The sequence below is a fragment of the Didymella exigua genome, assembly GCF_010094145.1.
Source record: "Didymella exigua CBS 183.55 unplaced genomic scaffold M421scaffold_24, whole genome shotgun sequence".
NCBI classification, from domain to species: Eukaryota; Fungi; Ascomycota; class Dothideomycetes; order Pleosporales; family Didymellaceae; genus Didymella; species Didymella exigua.
In genome coordinates this window covers 285,948-308,620 of record NW_022984798.1, presented here as the reverse complement: position 1 = coordinate 308,620, position 22,673 = coordinate 285,948, and the positions used below count along the sequence as shown (strand labels likewise).

Here is a 22,673-nt window from a genome sequence, read left to right as displayed (position 1 = left end):
CCACCCCTGTCCACTAGGCCGTATTGGGACTGGACAGACACGTCGCCTCCGGGTTGTGGGGTCAGGAATCGTCCCGTCCTAAAAGTGTTAATGCGAATAGAAGCAGTTAGTCGACGTAGTCAGTTAACGTAGTTAGCTAACGTGGTTGACATCAAGTTAGTTATTAGTTCGCTAAGTTTAGTTGATAGTTCTTCAGGTATAAAGCTGAACAAGGATTTCAACGTGGACATCACGCGTCAGTGTCACAAAGGTGCGTCATTAGCTCGCCATCACCGCGGCGTACTGAGTAGCGCAGTCTGGATAGTCTGACCAGGTGCTGTAGATAAATATGGATGCGTCCTTCATGTTCGTCCACACTCGTCAAACCATCAGAACCTAACTACCACCTGCCATCCCCCCACCCAGCCCTCAACACCAATACCCACTCGATCCAGCCCTCGTCACATCCAGAATCTTCCTAACCTCCTCCCGACTCCTCGGTCCCGCGCTTGTCCTCCCCGTAGCCCTCTGCTTATACCCGCCGTTACGCCAACTCCCCCGATCCAAGCGATACTCAAAGCGCACCTCAGCACCCCTGCGCCTCGGATCATCGAACCGATCCAGCCATCGATTCAGCTGCGGCTTCGTACTCGCTTTGGTCCGCGAATAAGTCAGCGTGACGACGATCTTCCTGCTCCTCATCTTCGCCTCGGAATCGGAGCTCGGCGTCGATGCAGCGGCGAGTTTGCGCATCTGTGCGTCTGAGAGCTGGTTGAGGAATGTGACTACGTGCGCGAAGTTGTGATTCCGCACCGTGGTGTGGATTGTGGGGGCGTGGAGTAAGACAGCGTCTAGGAATTCTTGTTTGATTTGGGTGTTGACTCTGATGAGACTGGATTTCGTGATCAAGTTGCCGTCCTGGAGCGTGACTGCGCGTTCTTCCACTGAGTGGAGGACGTGTTTGTAGATCTCATCGCGGAGTTCGCGAGGGAGAGAGAGGAAGCCGCTGGATGGGGTGGATGGGGTAGTCTCAATAGACGGGATGCTGATTTGCTCCCTAAAAGCAACACAGTTGCCGTCGGTACAACCGTCGTGGTTGATTCGTTTTCGTCCTGGCGATTCCTCAGGCCCTTGGGTTGGTGCTTTTCGTTTCCTCAGTTGCCGCGTTGTTGGAGCGGCCGTGCTTTCTGCTGGTCGTCGTGAAGACTTCAAGCCAGCATGTTCTATTACAGCATTGTGATAGTTCTGCTGTCGTCGTGTAGTGGGTGCCATTTCGTGATAACGTTTCTAAAGTCTGATTCTCTTATCCGAGAGGCGATTTTTTATACATCTGAGAGGTGGATCACACCAGGCTACGACAAGGCAACGACAGGCGTGCTAGCTTCTTTGGGCTAGTCTTGGGAGGCCCATGAAAGGATGCCTGCTTGGATCTGATCGATTCTTGATGTTCCGTGTCGGCTTTAAATGCTGGGAAATGTAATGTGTTTCATCGCGGCATAGCGTGTTTGAGGTGTGTTGTTCCGAGAATTTGTCCTCAGTAGGAACTAAGCGTCCTGAATGAACTCGGATTGGCGAAGATACAGTGTAAAGCACAATTGTGCAATAAGGAAGATGTAGAACAATTTGTAGCATTGTCTTGTCTTGACAGCATGCTCCTGCAGCTAGGGTAACAATAAATCCATCAACGACTCGCTATCATGACTCGTCATTCACATCAAAATATCATACAGACAGAAGAGTAGTTGGCATAAACCATCGACATGGATTCCATAAGTTGTGTTGCAAAAGTTTAGACGTGGTCGTGTCCTACGATCCGTCAGCGCTAGTTCAAGGAGTGTCATTTATATGTACTTACGACCAAGAGCTCTCCCCTTCTTGCCAAGTGCTTTGGCTTCGCTCTGCTTAATCTTCGCCAGCCTCGCCTCTTCCGCGGCCTCCTTCTCCAGTCTCCTCACGTGCTCACGGGCCTCTCGTACAGCGTTTTTCGCCCTGAAGAGCGCTGCATCGGCCTCGCGTTCAGCAGTCTCAGCTTGACGGAGTGACTGTGTGGCAGCGTGGATAGATGGGTCGCCGGAGCCGCGGTGCAGGACGGAGGAGTGGCGTTTTGTGGATGATGTGCTGGTGTGGTGCGAGGAGGTGGAGGAGCGGTGTATGTCTGGGCTGGAAGAACGGCGGCGGGAGAAAAGGCCGGTCTTGCGGGTGGGCGATGCTACGGGAGCAGGTGGAGGAGAAGGCTCGCGACGACCAAAGAGAGGCATGACTGCGTTGATTTGATGGTGGTGACAGGGGTTGCAGGTCAGGAAGTGATTCGCAGCAAGGATAACGTAGATGTGTGGACAAAAAGTGGACTGAATTAGAAAGCAAGACGGAAGAAACGGCACTGAAGCTCTTATACCTAAGCTCCCGTGTATACAACACCTACGTTCCTGTGCACGAAGTGAGCATGCCTCAGAAAGCAGGATCGCGACTGTGCGTGACGTCAGAAACGGCGATCTCACCCCCTTCCACCACGACACCGCGATAGTGAGATCATTGTGCCCTTGCTTCGTCTCGTACGATCCAAATACGCTGAGAGTGTGAAGTCGATGGAAAATAAGACTGGACAACTATTCATGAAGTTATTGTGCTAACGCGGGCTAGAGATCGTTGTGGGCCTTTAACTGCGGCTGGACCCTGGCGTACCAGACTCTGGAGGCGAGCTATTGTGCTTGTCCTCAAACCTAGATGATTAGATAGACCGTTCGCAAAATCCAGCCGGCTTAGATGTCGCCTGCTAAGGAAGGCGATTGACTTTCAAATCATTTCTTACGCTGGCGGTGCTGAGGTTCGAAAGGCAATTGCAACAGAGCAGGAAAGAAAGGGGCGATGACAGTAGCCAATGACGCGCCACATAGCATCACGACCGCCTTCGGCCCTTTTCTCCTAACGTGAAGCGACACGTCTTTGTGCCTTTTCTTTCTCATTGACTTGTCAACATTCTTTGAAATCTTGTATTGGTGCCATTCAGTTCAAGGAAACTCGTGGAACGATGACAGGAGCTGACAGGACGCTGCTGGAGCCGGTGTGCCTTGGTGTTCTTTGAGCAAGCTGGAATCTTGCTCCCTCAATCAATCTCTATGCCTCCGGGATACTAGAAGCTCTTTGGGAAACGTGCGTATTTTAGTATTCCCACAATGGTTCTGTGTACCTTCTGCAATGATTTGGCCAAGAATGGATGAGGACGATCTAAAACTAGTGTTCGAGTCGCACCATTGGAGCTGTGTCGGAGCAAAAGTCATCTTTCACTCCGCAAACTATTGAGTAAATACCGTGACAAGCTGCTAATTACTTGCGGCGAACAACAACCGATGCCCTTCTTGTATAGTCAAGCTGACAGGGTGTCGTCAAGCAGAGGGACAATATCTGACAAAATTTGAAGAAAGAGCCAGGAATGTAGTCGCTCGTTGCTTTAGTCGGCCAAGAGATTACTGCGAGAGCCTTCGACTCGAGGCCTACTTCGTCGGCGAAGGACCGAGACTTCAATTGGAATTTTACGTTGCTGGTTCAACAGGTGAATGTACGGCTTCATGCGACCGTCGACACACGTCTTGGAATGCTGAGAGGGGATTCTTGACTTTCGGATCTGTAAGCAAGATATGTCAGTCGCAAGCGTGCTTGCCATGAGACAATCACAAGGTTTCCAAAAGAGAAGGCGATATATATTGAGTAAGGTAGATGGCGGATTTTCATATGCCGCAGAAGAATTGAGCTGTGTTGGAACTGTCAGAGGAGCTGGCTGATTGATCCGCTCAACTCTGGCCGATACCGTATGGTTATACAACAGTATCCGGCCCGCTGTCATGAACAATAAAGTACAACAAGTATAATGCAGCATTCGACACCATGATGTATGCTCTTCATCTACTATGGAAAAGTGGGTAAACGATCGAGAGGGGTGAGAGGTCCGTGACTCCAAAAGTGAGACGTTGGAAGGTCGTCAATACTCGAAGTCGTCCAGCGACCCAATTCCAGCAGCAGCCAAAGCACACTCGACCGCTTCATGTCGGTCCCAGAAAAACTCGCGCATCCAAGAGGCTATCATGTCGAGAGCGGAAACAGCAGTCGAACTCGTCCAGATCTTCTCGTGTCGGTTCCAGGCCTTTGTCTGCCAGAGAGTCTCCGGATAGCGCTGCTGCAGAGCCGGAATCAGGCAGCGTGGCGCGGAAGCCCGTCGTCTCCAGAGTAGACCAGTCTGAATGAGATGCAAGATACCGGATGAGATGCTGAAAATAGCACGGAAACCAGGACTTGAGCATTGCGCAGCGAGGAAGGTAGTTGCTGCTGGTGGCAGTTCTTTTGTGGTGAAAGATCCGGGGATGATCAGGACATCGAACTGTGGTGCGTTCGCGAACGAGTTCTGCCAGCAAATCAGTCTTTGTGCTAGTTTGGGTTGATGGCTTGCGAAGAATGATAGGGATGTAGGGCATGTGTTGACCTTTGTCTCCTTTGCCAGAGTCTCTCCAATGGCCAAGGGTGGTCAGGTACGGGCTAATCTGGCAAGATCAGGAAGTGGTGCGTCTTGACAGAGGAGTTGGATTTGGGGTTGGTAACGACCGTGGTTGCAGTGTAGCAATCCGAAACTAGCTCACCGTCACTGGCATTCGAGCGCCAGAGGTGACTGGAAACGATCCTTCTCCGGTCACGCTGACATACCGGATGTCCACTTCATCAACAGCTTCCTCTAGCGTACTCGCTGACGCATTTAGCCTGCCGATTCTGCTTCTGCACAACGTTGACAGGAGATCAACCGCAGACAGATCGGTAAGTTGAATCTGGTCCCGGCCGAGAATAATGACACCGACTCGCAGAGAGGATTGTGATTTATGTACGTAGTTGATGCCAAGATCTTCAGCAGAAGTGGACGAGGTGCACATGTAAAAGAGGTCGGCGTCGCTCGGAAACGTGGTATAACCCCGTGGTGGAGACGGCATGAGGATCAACAGAGATGACAGACAGCGTGTGAGCAAAGAAAGGTTTTACGTGACTGGTCCCTATAGAGGGTGACGACGAAAGGGATATGCTTACCAGCTTGAGGTCAAGCTTTATATGAGATGCTAGGTGAGGGGACAACGTCCGCGTCCAATTGACCGAAGTCCAAAATGGTTGACAGCATCATTGCTAGCGTAGAGGTAGATGCTTACCCGGAAGTCCCACGCTATACGAGGGCTCGCATAGACAAAATGACCACTGCTTAGCATGGTGGAGGCTTGTTTGACGTGCTCCCGTCTTTTCGCGAGCCCAGGATTCCGGAGCGAACCCACCAGCCAACCCTGAAAGAGTCATCAGGGTCAAGATCTGCAACATCCGCATCAGCGAGCGGCTGAAGTATGTCCGAGTTCATGATTGTACTTCGTATAGAATGGTGAAGTTGATGTTGCGTTTCTTGACTGCCTGATGTGGCGTTAATGGCAAGGTGGTCAAAACGCCCCAGGCAGCACAATTCGCATCGGCCTGGTTGGAGCAGAGCAACAACACCGTTCGGGGACGCGGCACAAGCGGCGGGAGCTCCGAGCACAGGTAAGCACTTGCTGCTTAAAACAACCCCAATCTGATTAAATGGAGGCTGTGACGATAGTTTGCGCGGTCCCTGAGGGACAAGTCGGAGGTGTGGAGCTGAAGCCCACAGCTCACAGGGCAGGAACGGCCTCGACGCTTAAGGCACGCGAAATTCGACGGTCATCTGCCTCAGGAATTATATCAGCGGGAAATTGTTGTGACCAAGACTACAACAAATAGCCCTGCAAACGGAGTCAAATGACAGCAGCTGGCTTGTAGCGAGAATGCGCCGGAAGCCTGATAGGGAAGGCGCTCTGTCGCGAACGCCCGAAGTCGCGAAGCAGCACGTGGACATTTGCGGAAGCTGTAACCACCCGTTTTGGCGTCTGCAAGATTTCGCAATGCAGCTGTGTAGCTTATCTGTTTGCCTGACTTCTCTCTGCTGATGCAACATGCGCTGAAAGAGCAAGCCAATCAATTATCACGTTGTGCAGCATGTTCGCAGGCTGCGGGTATGGGTATCCTTTGATTCTTTGGTGCCAAACACCATTTCTATTCATTCAACACCATGCAGGTGAGAGGTATTGTAGCAGAGCCAAAGGCTCAGCTGTTACGAAAGGTGGTATCCATTGCTTGCTAAAATAACAATATGCCGTAAAGAAATCGCTCAGGCTGATCCGTAATCTTTAAACGTCCCTGGGAGAGCCATCGGCCTCACCAGACTTGACAGTCTTGCCGGTCTTCTTGATTTTCTCGAGAACGGTCTCGTAAGAAAGCGAGTCTTCGGCAACAATATCGGCGGTTTGGGTCTCGAGGGAAACGTTGTACGACTTGACGCCTACGAAGGGATTAGTTGCCACACTGAGCACCTAAACGCGGTGCAAAGCACTTACCATCGAGCTTCTTGAGCACGCGCTCGACAGCGCCGGAGCAGCCGCCACAGCTCATGGCGATGTTGAACTTGTAGTTGTGCTCGGACATGTTGGTGGTTGTGTGGTTTGTGGAGTGTGAGGTGTGAGTGTAGGTCTGGAGACTGTGTGTATGTAGGTAGAGGCGGTGCTGGTGGGATGTTCTTGAAGTGGAGATCGAGAAGGGTGCGGCAGGGTGGGTTATATAGGCGGACTAGACACACAGCTTGGACAAAGACAGATTGCGCGAGTTTCGCGATCGTGTTGCAATCCGCTACTCAGCGTAGATTACCATAAATTGCGGCGACTGTGCTGACATTCCCCTCCAAAGGCTGCACAGCTCGGCCTCCGATGAGACCAGATGCGCTTCAGCGCCATGCCTTGTTTCAGCACTGACTGCACTGTGGCGCTAAACTTGCTCATTGCAATGTCTTGGGTCAGGGCAAACAGTATCGACGGCAACCATACGATGAAGACACAGTGTTGTTCTGACTGACCTTCGTGCACGAAGACTGAGGTGTACATGTGAGCGCAACGTGTCTGGTGCGTGTTGATGCTCGCTGTCCAGCACAATGGCAGCACACCATGAAGGCGATGCGCAGACTGGGGATACGTGATCGACATATTGCATGCACGTCAGTAACTGACATTGCCATGTGTGACAACAGACTTGCACGGGTGTCGCTGCAACGAGCGTGTGCCTGGATCGACTGCTGCGTGCCTGCAGGCTGCCCCGCGCTTGGATGGACCCTGGCACCGCGGCGGGGCAACTTGAGGCTCGGCTTGAAACTGGCCGCGGTGACGTCTTTTCACTTTTGAGCTTGCAGACCAAACGCAGACCAAACATCAAATCAGCATACTGTGCCATGGCTTCGTGAGTGCAGTAAACGATCGAGTACTCACAACCTGAGCTAATCATGGACAGCAACATCCTCTTCCTTCCGTTCAGGAAATCACACTCCGTCAACCTCACCGAAGCCATCAAGCAGTACATCTCTTCCAAGTATGACCAACATCCGGATATGTTCAAGGCCGACCTTGAGACCATCGAGAAGCTACGATCGACTGCCGTACATGCGCAAGAACCACACCCAAGTAATATCCCCAAGCTACAACAGTACACAGCTCAGCTGGTATGGCTGAGTGGGAAGTTCCCTGTCGACATTGGCGTCGAGTTTCCCTGGTACCCAGCTCTAGGATACAACACAAGTCGCCCAGTATCGCGCAACAACCTCCGCTATGAGCTCGCAAACATCATGTTCAATCTCGCGGCCATGTACTCGCAGCTGGCTATGTCGTCGAATCGAAGCACACCAGATGGCCTGAAGGTCGCCGCCAACAACTTCTGCTTGGCTGCCGGCACGATATCACACCTAAGAAACACAGTCTTGCCTGAGCTTCGAACAGAACCTCCGGAGGACATGGACCTCATGACGCTGGATTGTCTGGAGAAGCTCATGCTTGCCCAAGGTCAGGAGTGCTTCTGGCAGAAGGCTGTCAAAGATGGCTTGAAGGATGCAACAATCGCCAAGCTCGCCGCAAGAGTGTCGGATCTGTACAACGAAGCATGTGAAGCAGGCATACAGTCTGACTCGGTCAGTAGTGAGTGGATACATCACATGACAGCCAAACACCACCACTTCGCCGCTGCTGCACAATACAGAGCAGCCTGTGATGCTCTGGAGAAGCGCAAGTACGGCGAAGAAGTCGCAAGGCTGAAGGATAGTCTCACGTGCGTGAACGAGGCCCTTAAAGAGCAGCGCTACATCAATAAGGTTGTGCTGGCTGATCTCAATGGGCTCAAGAGCAGGGTTACGGAAGACCTGAAGCGAGCGGAGAAGGACAACGACATGATATACCTGCTGCCCGTCCCACCGAAGGCTGAGCTCAAGATACTGGACAGAGCAAACATGGTCGTATCGAGGGTACCAAAGGAGATTGCTGAGTCAAATGCGCTATTGGGCGACAATGGCGAGCTGGGCCCTGCTCTGTTCTCCAAGCTCGTGCCTTACTCTGTGCATCTGGCAGCCAGCATATACGTGGATCGCCGCGACCGATTGGTCAATACCACTATTGTTGAAGAGCTTGAGAACCTGACCGCTCAGATTCACGAGATGCTCCGCAGCCTCAACCTACCCGGCTCTCTTCAAGCTCTCGAAAAGCCACTCGGTCTACCTCCAGGTCTGATGGCCCACGCAGAAGAGATTAGGCAGCAAGACGGCATTCACAGACTCGAACGCTCGATGGAGGATACCAAGAAGCTCATGTACAGCGACCTAGCTGTGTACAACGAGGGCGTAGAAATCCTCAAGTCTGAAGCGGCAGAGGATGAGAATGCGCGTCGAAGATATGGAACTGCGCTCTGGACTAGAGCGCCCGCCGAACAGGCTGCGCCGAAGCTGTACGCCCAGATCAAAGAGATTGATGGCTACTTCAAGGCTGCAACAAACAGCGACAATATCGTCAAGACGAAGTTGAGGGAGAATGAGCAATTTATCAGGCTACTCAGTGGATCTGACCATGACCTGGAGAATTACGTACCCAGCGGTCGCCGACCAGCTATAACAGGTGATGTCGAACGGGAAGCTGGCAAGTTGCGTGGATGCTTCAACGAAGTGAGCCGCCTCGAGAGCAGAAGGAGACGAAAGATCGAGGCTTTGCAGACTAAGGCGAAGCAGGATGACATAAGTAAGCGACCAAGCCTGTTCCTGTTGTAGCCTGCTGACAATATCAGATCCCGAATTGCTGCGCGAAGCCGCTCGCTTGGAGCGGGAGTACCCTATGCAGACCATTGAGGCTGTACAGTTCGAAGACTTGTTCGATCGGCGGCTGCAAATGTACGATGTCGATCAGGACATGGTACAAGAAGAGGTGCGAGAGCAAGCAGATGCAATCAAGCGATTGCAAGATGCCAACGCATCTTTCTTGATCGCACGACGAGGTGATCAGTCTACGAAGCAGCGCGAGCAGGCCTTGCAGAGCCTGGAGAACGCATACTTTAAGTACAAGGAGATTATCTCGAACTCTGACGTAGGTCGGAAGTTTTACAACGATCTGGCGAAGATTGTCAACCGTTTCCGCGACGATGCACGCAGCTTTGCCTATCAGCGAAAGTCCGAGGCATCGGCGATCGAGAGGTAGGCTCGAATCTACCTATAACACGAATCAACCTGTGCTGACACAGACTGGCAGCGATTTGGCTACTCGAATGAGTTCCCTCAACTTGCAGCAAGCAACATCCGAGTCGTTGCAGCAGCAAAAGAAAGCTGATGCACAGAACCCGCAATACGGTGCTGATGCGCACGGGGAGACACCTCTGACCGCACCAAAGCCCACCAGAGCGAGCGTGCCGCCAGGAGGCATGTGGACTCCAGAGGTAGGCATCAAATTTGGCACAGTCGGTGCTGTGCCTACATCATCTGGCAATGCACGACCTACGAATGGTCCTGCACAGGATGGGCGGTGGGATCCTACAAAGGGTTTGAAATTTGCTTGATTGATCCGTACAGTTGCATTGTAACTACAATGCGCTCGACAGAGCTTGCAAGCTTCAGTACCACCAGCGACGAGAAGTGCGACCCAATAAAAGACAACGCCACAGATGAGAGTGGTCAATGGAACCACATCATGATGCAATGCACTACAATGCGACCGCTGTTTGCGCTTTGGACATGGTCGTGGGTGTGGGAAAAGAGGCAGCAGAGGAGATTCTGCCTTGGTGGAGCAATCTGCCTCACAGGGCTGTGGCTGTGCCGGCTATAGACTTGCACTACCATTTTAAGTGGACCAACGACAAGCCCGCGTCTGCGGGTACACGTCGTTCGCCGGTCTGTGTGCCACAAGAACGAACCATCGTTCAGTCGTTCATGGGTCTAGCATGTTGGAAGGGTCTGGTGTGGCTAGGAGGTAGTCATGGAACCTCACTCGCAGCGGTTCTTCTCGCACGGCTCGGCAAAACTCGGTGATACATGGGGCTCACTGCTGCATCGAGTCGCTGAAACGACTGGCTACACAACTCTCAATTCGTATTACCGCCCGATTGCATCTTCACCAAAACTCTACCAGGCCATCTCTACACTTTCCCAGACTCATAGGGCTGAGGCTGAGCAGCTGCGTGGTCACGATTCCTTATTCCAAGACACTTAAGACGCAATTGCCCAGACAAGCAATTCGCTAGCCGATGGACCTCTGCGGCACTCACAAGTAATGACAATCACGCGACGACGCTGGACTACTCTTCCAGCTCTCGCTTGACTACCTTCTCAGGTACTTCAGCCCATTGCTGTCTCTGGCATGCAGTGCTGCCGATAACCGCGATCAACGTCACCGCAAACACCCCACACCGGCCTCGCGTGTCACGCCCCGTGCCGCATGCTCGTATCCAGGACGGTTTCAAGTTTTGTCTACTATTCTGAAACCAGGCACGCAGACTGCAGTCGAAGGTTCTGCTGCAGTGTAGGCGCCGGGAAGCTCTGCGGGGCTCGTCAGCCCTGAGAATAGCAGCCCCCTAGCCTGTTCGGGGATCAGCCTCTCTTGCTTGCACAGCCCACCTCACTGTTGTGCTCACCGCGAAGACTGCGAACACAGCCCCCTTCACTCTCCAGCATCAGCCAGTGCCAGCCAGGAACGCGTTGTTCGCGGCCTTCTGACCACTCAGCGCGACTGATTGCGCGCGAAACGTTGCCCGCGCCCCCCGCTCGTCGCTAGCAAGGCGATCTCACTGTAGGGGCCCAAGCGCGGCTGTCTACCTCACTCTGCACTCCAGAATAGCAACACGCGCGCGACCACAGTCATGGACGGCATGCAGCAGCGTGGGCGCTCGCCGTCTGCGGGCCAGCGCATCCATATAAGGCAAACACCCTCGCCGTCACCCCATGCGCCCTTCCACAGTAACGTGTCTGGCCTCGGCTTCGATCAATCGCAGCAGCTCAACCTCGACCCCTCCAGCTTCGCCGTCAGCAACGCTCAGCTCAGTAACGCCCAGTACCTTTCCACCCTGCAGCCGCAGCCCTTCTCGCAGCAGCAGGTCCTCTCCGACCAAAGCTTCATCCAGTCCAATCCAGCCCTGTCGCAGCACAACACGCCACATTTCGGGCCGCAAGGCAACAGCCTCACCCCCGATCCCCTCGACATCACCAATCCCGGCCCCGCCGACTTTAGCAACTTCTTCGCCGGCAACGACCTGAACCAGCCTCAGGCGATCAGTCCCTTGCAGTACGGCAACTCGCTAGATCCCCACCTGCTCGAGAGCCAGCCGTCGCAGCAGCAGAACCTTGGGATCAATCCCAACGACTTGATGGCCCAGATGGCTACCTCACAACCCCACGCGCCCACACCACCCCACCTGCTGCCAAACAACATGAACAACCAGCGCAGCCCTAGCCCGCATGCATCGCCGCACCAGAACCAGGGCGCATTCTCTCCCCCCAGCCACTCTCGACATGCTTCGCTGGGCCAGTCGACCCTCGATCCCAGCGCAGCATATGGTCAGGGTACCGAGTGGGCGAACATGGCGAACTTTAGAGGACACAGGCGGACACCCAGCGAGTCTGCGTACTCGGACATCTCCTCAGCACATGCCTCGCCATTCCTGGTCACACACGATAGCTTCGAGGACAATCAGCCATCGCCGCACCTGGGCGCTCAGAATGACCCTCAGCTTTTCCAGAACCCCATCTCGAACTTTGAGCAGTTTAACTTGAGCGATGGCTCACATATCAGCCCAGGGCACAGCCCTGCTATGTCCCCGCGCTTAGTTCCACAGCAGCAGTCGCTCCCGCAGTTCATGCCGGGGAGCTTTGGCATTGAATCGAACATGAACAACCCATTTGCACAGCAGCAGGGGATGGGCACCTACCCGCAGGGCACAGAGGCATTTCCATTGCTTAACAATGACTTTGGTCAAGCTGACATCATGTCTCCTCCCGAGATCAACATTGACTTTGCCCCGCCATCACGGCAAGCAAGCTTCGAGCCACCCAAGCCAGGGTCTACTGCTGATGCTTTGACCGATACTCTGAGCCCGCCAGATCGATGTAAGTAATAAACTGGACAGCATCGACGCATGCACTAATTCTACCCAGCAAGAAGTCGTAACAGGACTCGCGCCAAGTCTGATCCGTTCAGCAGCGTAAGCTCGCGTGCCTCCACACCTGGACTCGATGGGAATCGATCCTTGTCTCCCAATGCTGCAAAGTCGCGCTCACCCTCACCGTCCGGCAAGTCTTCTCGACGCTCCTCCACCTCAAGTGTACCCAATCGCGACTACATTCTCGACCTTGCCGACCCCTCGAGACCATCCATTCCTGGCGAAGGCGGAGGTCCCAAGCGTACGCAGAAGCACCCAGCGACTTTCCAGTGTAGTTTGTGCCCTAAGCGATTCACACGTGCCTACAACCTGCGCTCGCATCTGCGCACTCACACTGACGAGCGTCCGTTCGTGTGCAGTGTCTGCGGCAAAGCATTTGCTCGCCAGCACGACAGGAAACGACATGAGGGCCTTCATTCCGGTGAGAAGAAGTTTGTTTGCCGCGGTAATCTCAAAGACAATGGCCACTGGGGTTGCGGCAGGCGATTTGCTCGTGCAGACGCTCTGGGTCGTCACTTTAGGTCCGAGGCTGGCCGCGTGTGCATTCGACCCTTGCTCGAGGAAGAGGCACAAGAAAAGGGCAGTTGGGACAGTCAGCAACAGCAGATGACTAATGGCAACGGCATATTCAACCCCGTTCCGCAGAACTTTGGCGGCATGATGCAGACACAGCCTGGCTATGAGAACTTCCCTCAGATGACACAGGCACCGCAGCCGTTCCTGCCTGCCGCCCTACTCGCCCAATACCCAGCTCTTGCGACCATGGACTGGAACTCCATGCCGCTCAACGGACCAGACGAAGCTGACGAGATCAGCGGTCGCAGTAGCTTCGACGCTAGCAGCGGAGGAGAGTACTACGAAGACGAGAGCGACAACTACCAGCAAGGCCAACAACCCGTCTTTGCAGGTGGCAACAGCGGTTGGGTGAGCGACAGCTACGACGGACGGGGCTAGGTGCTGCGCCCCTGAAAGAGCGTTACTCGGTCCTTGTGCGTTTCTTCTACCTTACGGCCTTGCGCATTTGATTCATGATTGCGGACTTTACCCTTGATACCTTCTTCTTCGTTCTGGATACCACTGTCATTGCAGATATGCATGTCACGTTTCGTGCATTGTTTTAGGGTTCGATATACCCCGGCTTTGGAGACAAGTTTCGGTGTGCGCGGACCGCATTGAGGTCTTTGTTTGTCTGGTGTTTGGGCTATAGATGATACCACAGCAAAGAGAATCAAAACGAATGACTGAAACTCTGTCCTGCGCTCTCTGCTGACTGCAGGTATGTTTGGCCAAACTTCCAGCGATCTGTCAGCCTTGATCAATAACAGCAGCAGTGACTCGAGCTCCGGAGAGAACGAGCAAGCCACTTCACATCTAGACCAAAGATGATCAGCTGGGCAAAAATAATTGTGATAGCGCGCGCCGTTCGTACCTATTTAAGGGAAGCGCACAGACTGGTACCATACGGGCTTTTGTCCGGTCCTACTCCAACGCGTCGGCTCTTGACCTCAAGAACCAGGGGCTGATCATCATCGACTCTAAAGTCATGGCGTCTTGACGCAAAATATTGGAAGAACAGGGGATCTAATAGGAATTGCCATTGGAGACTGGAAGACCAGAAACCTAGACACAATGCACCGATGCCCTCTCTCTCTCACAACCCCGCCTGCCAACACCGTGCGGGGACGCTTCTCCATACTAGGCGGCATACTTACACTAATCATACTGGTATACATCTTCACGCCTCGCTCAATACTCCAAAATCACGTCACAGGCAACTACCCCTATGTGCGACCGCCAACTCCCCAGGTCTACACACCCATGCCGGCGCCCCCTTCCGCGACCCCCGCACCAGAGAAGCTGATCGTCAAAGTGCAGCTAGAGGGCGAAGACCTAAACTGGCTGCTCAAACTCCTCCCGCAGTGGAGGAACCAGGTCATAACCATTGACAAATCCTTCGTCTACTTGCACGCTTCTGGACAGAGAGCGGACAAGGGAAGGATCGCAGACGCGTATCTCGGCTGGCTGATCACGAACTACAACAACCTGGCCGAGACCATCGTTTTCGTTCCTACAAACCCGTCCAAGGATACACAAGATATCAGCAAATGGCGCTTGCCGCACAAGGAACTCGTCCAGGCCATCCAGGACCTGCAAGTCCCGCACATCCATAAGTCGGGCTATGCTCCCCTCCACTGCCCCGCGAAACATGAGTGCGAGGATACAATCCTCCCGTTCAGAAGCCCGCCGGACGATTACAGGACGCTCGAGGTCAAAATGGCAAAGACGTGGCAGCAGATGTTCAACAACACCGACATCCCCAAGGAGTTGGCGAGTCCGAGGGGCAGCGCTTTTGTGGTCACTAGGGAGCTGGTTCAAAAGCGGAGCGTCGAGGAGTATACGAGGTATTGGGGGTGGCTTAACAAAACGAAGATGGACGATGAGAGTGCGGGCGCAGTCGTGGAGAGGCTGTGGCACGTCATCTTTGGGAGGGAGGGGGTGTGGTGTCCTGAAGAGGAGGAGTGTCAGTGTGAGGTCTTCGGGAGGTGTTGAGATGGATGTGGCTCGGGCTTTCTCTGTGTATGATAGGTTTGTATGTGCCATCGCCTTAACCGACATATCGCTTTCTTTCCTCCAAAACAACAGCATTGCCGTCTTACCTGAATTGAACCCGAGCACCGCCATTCCCATACCTGCTCACTGCCTGCGCAACGGCTCCAATACACCGCCCCACCACAAAACCCTCACAGCGCACACCCAGCGGCGGCGAGCGCATCTGCACTTCAAACTCCGGGCCCCCCACGAACCCCTTGGCAGCACATCCTCCCCACCCGGCCCATAAAGCACGCCAAAACCAGAACCGGGACTCACCGGCCCGGCATCTCCTCTGTGTCCATCCGTCAGCTTCCCATCGACCCCAGCACATCACTTAAAACCAGCCCCGTAGATAACCCTCCCGTACTCGCACGCCGTCATCACGAACCCCACACCTAGCATAGCGCCACCCAGGGTCGCAACGAAACAATCCACCGCCCACCATCGTACATGAACCTCGCTGCGCCAAAGGCTAACGCGGAAATCACCATGTCGAGGAGGCCGGCGAGCTGGATTGCGGCGACGGCGGCGTGCATAGGGCTGTTAGGAAGGGGTGGGTGTGTGATGGCATGTGGGTTGGTAGTGGGATTTAGCTTGGGGGAATCCGGTGGTGCGTTCTTCTCTGACGGGTGGGTGTGGGGCCTTGTAGTTGGGGTCTTATACGGCGCTGCGCAAAGGGTGCGGGACAAAGGAGCGGCTTTGGGGAGGAGTGCAGTGACGTTGTGTGGATCAATGCGAGGATCGGCGTAATGGCATTGTGCGCGGAATGAAGGTGTGGTAATTATATCTAGCTGTCATTTGTGAGTTGTCAGATCTTTCGTCTGGCGCGGAGATTGTTGAACCGCCTTTGCTAGTACACTCTCTACCTCTCCCCAATCCCCAGTCCACTGGCGCCCGATGCACTCGTCGTCCTTGCCGGCGGCGGACTCACCGCACTCGGCCTCCGACTCCGCTCCCCGCCCTCGGCCGCCTCGCGCTCGAGGAAATCCTGCCACAGCTCCGCCAGGCTCTCCTTGTTGCTCGAGCTGCTAGCCATCAGCATGGGATCGGACATGGAGGCGAGGCTGGGCGTGCTGGGCGTTCTGCGGAACGGGCTGACGGGGATGCCGAGGCGGGAACTTGTCCCGGGGCGTGCGAGGCCGGCCTGTTCTTTTTGCTCTGGTGGGGTTAGTATTTGGAGTATGGAAGTTTTCTGTTTTTTTGGTAGGGTGCGTGAGGGATGGCGACATACCGTCTGTCCAGCCCAGCAGCATGGAGATGAGCTGCAGGGCCTCGAATTTCTTCGGATCGCTACGGTCGAGCGCAAGGAAGTGCAGGAAGTAATTTGTGATGATCTGGCGGTCGACGTTATCCTCGGGCCGGCCCTTTTTCAGTATGCGCAGTGCTTTGGTGAGGTGCTCGTTCAGCGTCACTGCTTCGTGACGCAGCTTGCCGATCAGCAGGTTCTTCTCTTTGACTTCCTTCTCGAAGGGGAGCGCGCGCGCGAGTTCCTTCTGCGCCGTGGCGGCGGATTGGGAGGCTGCTTTTGAGGCGTCTTCTGCGGCAGCGACTTGCTTTCGTAAGTCGGAGATTTGGGATTCGTAGGTTTCGACGGATTTTTTGAGCTCTGATCGGCGCACTATCCCCTGTTAATGTGTGTTTCTTTGACTGTGCGTGCCACTCACGGTTCTGTACTTCTTGGAGTGCTTTCTGCAGTCCCTCGACAGCCTGGTTGTTTTGGTCTCGGTCTCTTGCAGCGCGCTCGTACTCGTCTTTGAGACCCTCGAGCTGTTCTTTCAACTCTGCCTCCTTCTCGGACAAGCTCTCGCGCAAGGAGCGCTCGTTCATGGCCAGGACCTCCCAATCTTGCATAGCTTGTTTCGCGTTTTCAAACTCTTCTCGCGCGTATGCTTCGCGGGAGATGAGCTCGTCGCGTTCCTTCACCCAATTCTGCTGAGACAGATTCGATCTGCTCCGCAAGCTGCTGATCTCGGACGCTTGCGTTTCGTTCTCCTGCCGCAATTTCGCCAGTTCCTCGCTGAGACTACTGTTTTTCTCCTGCAATTCTGTGTTTTGATCTTGTAGATCCGCGACCTGTGACTCGTACTCTTCGATTTTGGCCTGCTACCTGTCAGCCGGCTTATTGCACCATGCATGCAGGACATGATACGTACCGCATCAGCCTTCATGCGATTGCCCAAACTCGTCTTGATGGTGTTCACCCGCCCCAGGAGGTTGTTGTACTGTGTCTCAAAGTGCTCCTTGCCCTCGTTCGCCTCCTCGAGCTCTTCTCGCAGCGCCTGCACCTCGTCTTCGTGCTTGGATTGCGCGCCTTCTGTGGTCTCGCCCTCATGCTTGCTTTGTATGCTTTCCAGGCTCTTCCTCAACTCAGTGACCTCCTGACGCAGTGCATCTCGCTCCTTTGCTATTGCATCCAGTCGCGCTGTGGTCTCGGAATCTGACGGCGGCGACGGGGACATGTGCGGCGAGCGCGAGCGCGAAAACCCCAGGGCGACCGCCGAGGATATGCTGTGCTGGTGCGTGCCATTGGAGTGGGCTATTGTGGGGGAGAGCGGCTGCTCTTCGTCGTCGACATCGTCTGCGTCTCGGTCGACAGTCTGCGCGACGGCGGGCTTCTGCGTGCGCTGTCAGCGGTGCCTCTACTCTTGCGCATGGATTGCGTACAGCCTGCTCGTCTTGCTCGTCATCGTGTTCGGCCCCGGCCGGGTCGTGGTTGCCGTTGACTTGTACATCCTCGTCGACATTCTGTGCCTGACTGCCACCCTTCTTTTTGTTCTTCTTCTTTTTCGCCTTCGACGGAGACCCTACAAATGCCCCGTCAGCCTCCCGAGTCATAAAACACAGCACTCATTGCGTCTGGCGCAAGTCCGGAAGCACCCACCGCTCTGATTCACAGGGTCTGAAGTCGCCGGTGCAGACATTCTGTGGACTACAATGCGACTGAACGAACGAATACGCAAGGCCAGTTACAGCGCAGTCAAAGCATGGACGGCGGGCAAGGGAGCCTGCGTCGAATGGTGACTTGGCGCGTCGTGGCCCCAGGAACATGTGGTTTCGGCGACTGCAAGCACGTCACTAGCCACGCGAGGCACGAGCCACTTCTCCGTCGCCGACCCGAGGCGCATCTTCACAGCGCCGGGATACTTCTCGACGAGTGAGCTATTTCGAGGTTCTGATTCGGCGATTGAAGGCGTCGGCCTGCTTTGTGAGACTGGCGTCGGTCAATGGCTTGCGGTGAGCATTAGCATTAGTTCACGAAGTAGCATTCTCGTGCTCTGACCGTTGCTATTGGAGCCGCAGATTTGCGGCTAGGTCAAATTGATTTACTACATATATTGCATATTCGGACGACAATCCATCGATCACATCTCTTCCCAGCTAAAAGTTGGACATCTTCGATAGTATAGTGGTCAGTATTTCTGCTTGTCATTCTCCGGAACAACTCGCAGGAGGCCGGGGTTCGATTCCCCGTCGGAGAGATTAGATATTTTTGCCCCATTGTGATCACTCGCAACACAGTGCTGGTCATGTGGAGCATCTTTTTGGGCGGAAGAGGGTGATGAATGTTGAAGTGTGCAATGAGGTTCAGACTAGCTCCTTCTGATGTTGTGGCCCCGTGGGCTGTTGATTGAAGTTCAAATGCGCCAGTGGTATGCTCGCCGACTATGATACAGTATCATCCGTCCCGTCTTATACACTCTCTGGTCTATATTGTACACGACCCGTCTCGTGGTCCCCAGCAGGCTTGGTGATCAGTGAGCTGGGTGTTCAGTAAACTTGTGATCCCTCCAGTAAGCTTGTGATCCCTCCGCCCGAGCCAGACACGTGCCCTCGAATTCATTTATCCTGTTGGAGCGCATGCTCTGCGTCTCACCGTTTGGACTCCTTCTCCTTGACGTAGGATTTCTTGAACGTCCAGCCGGTGTGCTTGAGGATCTGCTCCTTCTGCTCCTCTCGAGGGTCCGCCTCCATCGACCGGTTCTTCTGGGCGTACTGGCGGGTTTCGCGGCGCAGCTGCTTGGACTGCTTCTCGGTGGGCCGCCTGATGGACCAGTTGAGCTGGCGGAAGATGTTGGTCTTGATGGCTGTGGGCGACGTCAGCGCTGTGGACATGTCAGGTTCCAGCGCGCAACGTACCGTCGACGCAGTAAGGGCACAGAATGTGGGCGCGCTTTGTCCGCCCGCACGCCGAGCACTTGTTCAGCGACGTGATGTCCTCGATGCCCTTGCCTGCCAGGAAGCGGGAGCGCTTCTTCATGTACGACGTCTTCTTCTTGGGCACGGCCTTGAGGATGCCGTCCCAGATGTCGCCCAGCGACGGGAACGACGGCAGCGACAGCGACGGTATGGCGAGCGCGGCAAACGGCGTGGCCTGGGCGAGGCGCTGCAGGAACGGCAGGAGCAGGACGGGGCGGACAGCGCGGACGGGGCCATTGAGGCCGCCCAGGGCCGGCATCAGCGTCTGCCACAGCGGCGGCAGCGGTCGAGCGAGCGCCATGGTGGTGGGGGGGTCGACGTGCGATTAATTGAGGTGCGGGCGCCGGTCACGCTCGACGGCGCGGTGCTGGTCATGGAGGATAAAATGCACCCCAGTCCAAGCGCCGGTCCGCCCTTACCACGCCCGTCGCTAGCGCGCTCGCCGTTCGCTTGCCCCTTTCCCTGCGCGTCGACTCGGCGAGAAAGTCGCCAGCGCAGCGTTCCTGACTGTTTCCCCTGCACTCTCGTCCTGTCGCTGCAGCCCGCTCTCCGCCTGCACTCCTCCGCTCGCTCTCTACTCCCTCACCAGCCACACACCGCCAACGAGGCCCACCGCACCCGCAATGGCTGCCGCACCTCTGCAGTCCATCTTCCCAGACAGCTACGTCGGCTTCGACAGCATCACCAAGCAGATCGAGAAGAAGTCGGTGAAGAGGGGGTTCCAGTTCAACGTCATCTGCGTCGGTGAGCATCACGAGACTCTCTACGTGCAGGCGCAGCCAGCTAACGCATCCCACCAGGCCAGACGGGCCTTGGAAAGTCGACGCTCATCAACACCATCTTCGCGTCCCACCTGATTGACAGCAAGGGCCGCCTGTTCCCTGACGAGGAGCCCCGCACCACCACAGCCATCCACCCCGTCTCGCACACGATCGAGGAGAACGGCGTGCGTCTGCGCCTCAACATTGTCGACACGCCCGGCTATGGCGACCTGATCAACAATGAGCGCTGCTGGGACCCCATTGTCAAGTACATCAAGGACCAGCACAGCGCCTACCTGCGCAAGGAGCTCACTGCCCAGCGTGAGCGCTACCTGCAGGACACGCGCATCCACTGCTGCCTGTTCTTCATCCAGCCCTCGGGCCACGCCCTGAAGCCCATTGACATTGTCGTCCTGAAGAAGCTTAGCGAGTTCGTCAACGTCGTGCCTGTCATTGCCAAGGCCGACAGCCTGACGCTCGACGAGCGTGCCGCCTTCAAGGAGAGGATAAAGGCCGAGTTCCAGTTCCACAACCTGCGCATGTACCCCTACGAGAACGAGGAGGACGACCAGGACGAGATTGCCCACAAGAACCAGATCAAGGTGGGTCCTGACACGGACACTGCACAGCAAATAGCACTGACACATGACAGGACCTCATCCCCTTTGCCGTCATTGGCTCCGAGAAGACAGTCGTTGTTAATGGCCAGAACGTCCGCGGTCGCCAGACCAAGTGGGGCGTTATCAACGGTACGTCCAGGGTCCATTTTGATGGAAGAGTCCGACGCTAACTTGCCCCAGTCGAGGACGAGAACCACTGCGAGTTTGTCTACCTCCGCAACTTCCTCACACGCACCCACCTCCAGGATCTCATCGAGACCACCGCCCAGATCCACTACGAGTCCTTCCGCGCCAAGCAGCTGCTTGCCCTCAAGGAGAGCTCCGCTGTTGGCGGCCACTCGTCCCGCCCCATTTCCCCGTCTGCCGACCGCGAGCTCAGCAGGAACAGCCAGCGCATGACAATGAACGGCTACTAGGAGTTGCCGAACCACAGCCGTGTTGACAGCCTTCCTGGAATGAAGGGCGGACCACCCCCACCTCGCATGGAGCGGCCCGCGCCCATCATCGATGTGTAGGGTGAGTGGGAGGCAGCCAAAGTGCGTGTCTAGGAGTTTTCGACATGTTTTGATACCAGTGCACGCTTAGCACCAAACCCGGGGGAGCAGCGAGGGCATATGTTCACCAGACTTCACTTTTACCGCCTTTCTCAATATCTTTTTTTAGTTTCGATGAGCTTCTTGGCCTTCTTGATCTCTTATGTCAGAGCACGGTGTAGTGGTGGCTCGGGCCTGGGTTTAACTGGTTACACCCTGGCTCCCTCGGGATAGTGTAGTGAAGAACGTAATACACCAACGCTTGCAACGTGTTGTGGTGCGTGGCAATTCTTTGTGGCAGCTCGTAATCGAAGGCTCCTGCCTCCTGACTATCGCTCTTTCCGAACGAGGATCAGAGCACACGCACGCGAGTCATGTCACAGCGTGTGCCAAATGCAGTCGCGATCATTTAGTTGTGACTGACACGAGCACGCGTCCGAGTACTGGCTCAACGTGCCTTTCAATAAACGACAGGTTGGCTGTTCGGACCTTCGGCGCCTTTAACGACCAGATCAGTGCAGTATAGTACTCATGGACCTGTATTATGTAGCGTGTCAAAAGGCTTGCTGTATCCTTTTGCAGTACATTCAGCGCTATGCCTAGCTGGCACTTCCTTTGAATAAGTGCGGCGCATGCTGACTGCTTTAGTTTACGATCCGTTGATACAACCGCAGAGTCCATACGATCTGAGTCACGTCACTTCAACATGTGACCTCAGCCCAGACCCCATCGAGCATTGTACGTCTGACTATAGTATGAGCTGGCTTTAAGCAAGTAGCTCCCGTCTTCCTACAGTCTTCGCACACATCCCAGTCTCCACCAGCACAGACATTGCAATGGTAATGACGTGCACTTGTTGGAATATGCGATGTGCAGACATCGCATTCAAGACGCGGTTGATCGTTGCTGACCGTAGGTGACGGTTTTACTCGTAGTTCCTTGTCAGTTTCTCCAGCGTATCCGTTGAGGAGTATTGAGACTGCGCCATGTCCTTTCTTTGCAGCTATCCAGGAAGGCTTTCGTCCAAACCTGTCTGCTGTTTGAGGGTCAATGTTGTGCAGGTTGATGAGTGTTTCCACAGTAGCGATGTTGCCACCAGCCGCAGCCCACCAGAGCAATGTCCGACCGTAGTGATCCTGGAGCCGTGAGATGCTATAGTTAGAGATAAGGAGTTCAAGTAGCTGTTTATGCCCTCCATACGCAGTTGCCTGCAGTGCGTTGCCATACTTTCCACTCTGCGCGCTGACGTCGGCGCCGTTGCTGAGCAGCAGTTCAACCACCTGCTCGTAGCCTTTAACTGAAGCTGCCTGGAGTGCGTTGCCATACTTTCCACCCTGCGCGTCGACGTCGGCGCCGTTGCTGAGGAGCAGTTCAACCACCTGCTTGTGGCCTTCAGCTGAAGCTGCCTGGAGTGCGTTGCCATACTTTCCACCCTGCGCGCTGACGTCGGCGCCGTTGCT

The 22,673-nt window shown here is 55.0% G+C and overlaps 12 protein-coding genes and 1 non-coding gene across 13 annotated transcripts in view; 5 read left to right on the top strand and 8 right to left on the bottom strand.

The window, feature by feature from the left end:
• Window positions 1–222: 222 nt before the first annotated feature.
• M421DRAFT_423123 (uncharacterized protein) lies at window positions 223–1,388 on the bottom strand. Its single transcript, XM_033593368.1, has one exon. It carries the CDS (start codon window positions 1,249–1,251, stop codon window positions 409–411), a length of 843 nt encoding a protein of 280 aa, XP_033446384.1. The 5' UTR covers window positions 1,252–1,388; the 3' UTR covers window positions 223–408.
• Window positions 1,389–1,498: 110 nt separating this feature from the next.
• On the bottom strand, window positions 1,499–2,587 carry M421DRAFT_423122 (uncharacterized protein). Its single transcript, XM_033593367.1, has 2 exons — window positions 1,835–2,587; window positions 1,499–1,785 (listed from the first exon to the last, which is right to left on the bottom strand). Exons 1-2 carry the CDS (start codon window positions 2,235–2,237, stop codon window positions 1,769–1,771), a joined length of 420 nt encoding a protein of 139 aa, XP_033446383.1. The 5' UTR covers window positions 2,238–2,587; the 3' UTR covers window positions 1,499–1,768.
• A 755-nt stretch (window positions 2,588–3,342) lies between these two features.
• Window positions 3,343–4,135, bottom strand: M421DRAFT_225332 (uncharacterized protein). Its single transcript, XM_033588354.1, has one exon. It carries the CDS (start codon window positions 3,851–3,853, stop codon window positions 3,428–3,430), a length of 426 nt encoding a protein of 141 aa, XP_033446382.1. The 5' UTR covers window positions 3,854–4,135; the 3' UTR covers window positions 3,343–3,427.
• Window positions 3,956–4,949, bottom strand: M421DRAFT_68428 (uncharacterized protein; the record flags this gene model as incomplete). The annotated part of the gene is made up of 2 exons (XM_033596516.1): window positions 3,956–4,375; window positions 4,608–4,949. 2 exons carry the CDS (start codon window positions 4,947–4,949, stop codon window positions 3,956–3,958), a joined length of 762 nt encoding a protein of 253 aa, XP_033446381.1.
• A 935-nt stretch (window positions 4,950–5,884) lies between these two features.
• Window positions 5,885–6,519, bottom strand: M421DRAFT_423121 (putative iron/copper transporter Atx1). The gene is made up of 2 exons (XM_033593366.1): window positions 6,408–6,519; window positions 5,885–6,352 (listed from the first exon to the last, which is right to left on the bottom strand). The coding sequence occupies exons 1-2, from the start codon at window positions 6,493–6,495 to the stop codon at window positions 6,201–6,203; spliced, it is 240 nt and encodes a 79-aa protein (XP_033446380.1). The 5' UTR covers window positions 6,496–6,519; the 3' UTR covers window positions 5,885–6,200.
• Window positions 6,520–7,339: 820 nt separating this feature from the next.
• M421DRAFT_68415 (BRO1-domain-containing protein) lies at window positions 7,340–9,918 on the top strand (the record flags this gene model as incomplete). Its single annotated transcript, XM_033596513.1, has 3 exons — window positions 7,340–9,110; window positions 9,157–9,559; window positions 9,615–9,918. 3 exons carry the CDS (start codon window positions 7,340–7,342, stop codon window positions 9,916–9,918), a joined length of 2,478 nt encoding a protein of 825 aa, XP_033446379.1.
• A 1,305-nt stretch (window positions 9,919–11,223) lies between these two features.
• M421DRAFT_68249 (uncharacterized protein) lies at window positions 11,224–13,464 on the top strand (the record flags this gene model as incomplete). The annotated part of the gene is made up of 2 exons (XM_033596493.1): window positions 11,224–12,457; window positions 12,506–13,464. The coding sequence occupies 2 exons, from the start codon at window positions 11,224–11,226 to the stop codon at window positions 13,462–13,464; spliced, it is 2,193 nt and encodes a 730-aa protein (XP_033446378.1).
• Window positions 13,465–13,777: 313 nt separating this feature from the next.
• M421DRAFT_225282 (uncharacterized protein) lies at window positions 13,778–15,306 on the top strand. The gene is made up of 2 exons (XM_033588353.1): window positions 13,778–13,786; window positions 13,836–15,306. Exon 2 carries the CDS (start codon window positions 14,140–14,142, stop codon window positions 15,058–15,060), a length of 921 nt encoding a protein of 306 aa, XP_033446377.1. The 5' UTR covers window positions 13,778–13,786; window positions 13,836–14,139; the 3' UTR covers window positions 15,061–15,306.
• Window positions 15,307–15,684: 378 nt separating this feature from the next.
• Window positions 15,685–18,135, bottom strand: M421DRAFT_423118 (uncharacterized protein). Its single transcript, XM_033593365.1, has 6 exons — window positions 17,984–18,135; window positions 17,767–17,906; window positions 17,256–17,717; window positions 16,767–17,202; window positions 16,334–16,720; window positions 15,685–16,260 (listed from the first exon to the last, which is right to left on the bottom strand). The coding sequence occupies exons 1-6, from the start codon at window positions 18,021–18,023 to the stop codon at window positions 15,965–15,967; spliced, it is 1,761 nt and encodes a 586-aa protein (XP_033446376.1). The 5' UTR covers window positions 18,024–18,135; the 3' UTR covers window positions 15,685–15,964.
• A 359-nt stretch (window positions 18,136–18,494) lies between these two features.
• Window positions 18,495–18,581, top strand: M421DRAFT_t97. The gene has a single exon. It is a non-coding gene; the product is annotated as a tRNA-Asp (tRNA).
• A 66-nt stretch (window positions 18,582–18,647) lies between these two features.
• M421DRAFT_423117 (uncharacterized protein) lies at window positions 18,648–19,670 on the bottom strand. Its single transcript, XM_033593364.1, has 2 exons — window positions 19,240–19,670; window positions 18,648–19,187 (listed from the first exon to the last, which is right to left on the bottom strand). Exons 1-2 carry the CDS (start codon window positions 19,598–19,600, stop codon window positions 18,973–18,975), a joined length of 576 nt encoding a protein of 191 aa, XP_033446375.1. The 5' UTR covers window positions 19,601–19,670; the 3' UTR covers window positions 18,648–18,972.
• A 54-nt stretch (window positions 19,671–19,724) lies between these two features.
• M421DRAFT_423116 (cell division/GTP binding protein) lies at window positions 19,725–21,533 on the top strand. The gene is made up of 4 exons (XM_033593363.1): window positions 19,725–20,043; window positions 20,100–20,662; window positions 20,713–20,809; window positions 20,861–21,533. The coding sequence occupies exons 1-4, from the start codon at window positions 19,923–19,925 to the stop codon at window positions 21,094–21,096; spliced, it is 1,017 nt and encodes a 338-aa protein (XP_033446374.1). The 5' UTR covers window positions 19,725–19,922; the 3' UTR covers window positions 21,097–21,533.
• Window positions 21,534–21,914: 381 nt separating this feature from the next.
• Window positions 21,915–22,673, bottom strand: part of M421DRAFT_68272 (uncharacterized protein) — a gene marked incomplete at both ends in the record, with an annotated part of 4,169 nt that continues 3,410 nt past the window's right edge. Inside the window, one exon of the mRNA XM_033596497.1 lies at window positions 21,915–22,609. Coding sequence (XP_033446373.1) covers window positions 21,915–22,609 — 695 coding nt within the window. The remainder of the gene's footprint in view (window positions 22,610–22,673) is intronic.